General features: G+C 47.6%; 1 protein-coding gene across 1 annotated transcript in view; it reads left to right on the top strand.

Moving 5' to 3' along the window:
• The first annotated feature begins 284 nt into the window (after nt 1–284).
• LOC138017343 (uncharacterized) overlaps nt 285–2,983 on the top strand; it is a 3,856-nt gene continuing 1,157 nt past the window's right edge. Inside the window, exons 1-4 of the mRNA XM_068864452.1 lie at nt 285–550; nt 896–1,094; nt 1,786–2,148; nt 2,587–2,983. The exon at nt 2,587–2,983 is cut by the window's right edge and continues 320 nt beyond it. Of these exons, the coding sequence (XP_068720553.1) occupies nt 285–550; nt 896–1,094; nt 1,786–2,148; nt 2,587–2,983 (1,225 nt within the window). The remainder of the gene's footprint in view (nt 551–895; nt 1,095–1,785; nt 2,149–2,586) is intronic.

The following is a 2,983-nucleotide window of genomic DNA, read 5'->3' as shown; positions in this document are numbered from 1 at the left end:
CAACTGCTCTGGTAGAGCGTTTGATAAACGGGCCACCCATAAAGAATAAGGATTGTAACGCTCTCCAGAAGCTTTCAATTTCACTTAAATTGTAAGAACATTTTGCAAGACGTTGGTTACCTTAACAAAGTTGACAAACTGACAGTCTGCAGAAAATTGTGAGAAGGCTGCCTCATACGTTGAGACGAGGTTGGCGCAACAAGGCTGATGACATTACGAATAATGAGCAGAGAGAGATCACTTTCAATGACTTGGCGAAGTTTGTAGACGCAAAAGCCCGTGCAATGACCCATCTGGTGTTTGGAGACATAAAAGATGATCCAAGGATTGGCAGAAAGGATTCCAAAGGATCAACAAATAGAAGAAGTGCTAACTTTGCTACTTCCGGGAATGATGGAGGGCACCCTGATATTGACAATAAGCAGCCAGATTCTATCATTAAATCAACTGCGGCAACGAGGCTACCTCTTAAGTGTCCTTTTTGCAATAGTCACCACGTCTTAGTCCGCTGCAAAGACTTCAAGAAGTTTTGCGCGGAGCAGAGACTTCGGTTCGTTCGTTCGGTCTCTCCTTCCAGGCCATTTCGTGCGGGAGTGCCCCAAGTCAAGTTTCTGCAAGATTTCTGGATGTCAGTCCAAACACTCCACATATCTCCACCCACAGAGAGATGTACGAGAACCTAAGGAGACACCACCTCGTGAGAATACTAATGAGCATGAAGTTCCAGTACGAGACGGCAATGCCGTGAGCAACGCCCAGAACAGCTTTATCAGTGCCAATGGTCAGTGTGCCTCAATCGGGTCCAGCAAGTCAGCTACTGCCTTACCGATAGTGCCTGTAAGGGTCAAGGCAAAAGATCAAACAGGTGAACTGTAACCTACGCCTTTCTTGATAGCGGCTCCAATACCACATTCTGTTCCGACAAGCTTGTGGAGACCTTGGGCGTCGAAGGGGAGAAGACGTGGCTTTTGCTTACCACCCTCGGCAAGCAGAACTGTATGTTCAGGTGCAATCTCTTCTCTCTGGAAGTATTTGATCTGGATGAGAATAAGTTTGCTGAGCTTCTGTCCGTGTTTTCAGTACCAAGCCTACCCGTGAGTAGTAACAGTATTCTGACTCAAGCGGATGTGATCAGTTTCCCTTACCTCAGACATCTTCAAATTCAAACAATTGATTCGGATATTGGCTTGATGTGACGTTACAAAGGCCCTGGAACCTCATGAAACCCGTGTTAGTTAAGGACAAGGCCCATTTGTGACATGAACTATATTTGGTTGGACGATAAATGGACCCTTGGTGAGAATGGGCCAGCCACAGCCAGTGTGCAACTTTGTAAACGCTAACGAGGAACTTAGCCAGCAGTTTCGTACGTTCTGTAACTGGGAGTTCTTGGATTCCATATGCGTCGACAAACCAGCAATGTCCAAAGAAGACAGGTGTGCGCTATCCATCATGAAGGAGTCGATCTGTTTGAAGGAGGGTCACTACCAGATAGACTTACCCTGGAAAGCCATGTTTACCAAACAATCGAGCAATTGCAGAACATCGTTTGAAGTTACTGCGCAGAAGATTGCTTAAGAACCCAAACCTACGTTTGAAGTATTCAGCATTCATGGACAACCTTTTCGAGAATAACCACCCTCGGATGGTTCCATTGGAACTCGTGTAGCATGGTACTTACCTCACCACCCTGTCGTGAACCCAAACAAGCCTGACAAGCTTTGTGTGTTGGTCGACTGTGCCACACAATACAATGGGGTGTCCCTAAACTCTCAACTTCTTCAGGGTCCGGACCTAACCAACAACTTGGTGGGAGTTCTGATCTGCTTCCGGGAAGAGCCCATTGCCATAATGGCCGACATCGAACGAATGTTCCACCAGGTGCGTGTCAGCCCCAAGGATTGTGACGCCCTGTGCTTCCTATGGTGGCCGGAAAACGATTTCAACAAGGATCCAGAAGATTACCAAATGTTGGTTCATTTATTTCGTGCCACTTCGTCTCCGAGTTGCCCCAGTTTTGGCTTAAGGCAGGCGGCAGATGATAATCAAGACATGTTCAGGGAAGAGGCAGTGAGAACTCTAAGGCGCACTTTCTATGTGGACGATTGTTTGAAGTCCATCAAAGGCGAAACCAAGGCAATATCTCAGGTATCAGAACTTCACGCACTGCTTTCCAAAGGGGGATTTCGGTTAACCAAATGGATTTCTAACTCCAGAAGGGTCATCGAGTCTGTGCCTACGTCAGAGAGAGCAATCTCGGTGAAGGATCATCTACTCGACCAGTTGCCTTGTGAACGTGCTCTGGAAACCAGATGGGATGTCGAAACAGACACCTTTGGGTTTAAGATACCCTTAAGGGACAATCCTTCTACCAGACTAGGAATCCTCTCCATCGGGAGTTCCATCCATGACCCTCTGGGGTTTGTCACACCATTCATCCTTCCAGCCAAGCTTCTATTGCAGAACTTTTGCCGATGAGGCTTAGCTTGGGACGACATGGTTTCAAACGAAGACATCACAACCTGGCAGAGTTGGCTCGGAGATCTCCCTAAGTAGGAGTCACTAAATGTTTATCAATGTTTCAAGCCGCCTGACTTCAACAACGTCACAACTTGTTACATCCACCACTTTGCTGATGCCAGTCAGATCCCTTATGGTGCAGTGTCTTATCTTCGCATCACAAATGCACGAGGTCTCATCCATTGTTCATTCGTCATTGGGAAATCCCGGCTGTCACCGCTCAAGCATCTTACTATTCCTAGATTAGAGTTGAGTGCAGCTGTTGCTGCAGCCAGACTGGACAAGATCATTAGAAGTGAGACCGACATACAGGTCGTCGAGTCTGTGCTTTGGACCGACAGCACCTGCATCTTGGGATACCTCCGAAACGAGAGCAAGCGCTTTCATACCTTTGTGGCAAACCGGGTAGCTACAATACAGGAGGTTGCGGCCGCCTCGCAGTGGAGGCACGTTGACTCCTCGC

Source organism: Montipora capricornis, chromosome 9 (genome assembly GCF_036669925.1).
Source record: "Montipora capricornis isolate CH-2021 chromosome 9, ASM3666992v2, whole genome shotgun sequence".
Lineage (NCBI taxonomy): Eukaryota > Metazoa > Cnidaria > Anthozoa > Scleractinia > Acroporidae > Montipora > Montipora capricornis.
Note: the sequence above shows the minus strand (reverse complement) of the source record. Positions and strands in the feature narration are given on the sequence as shown.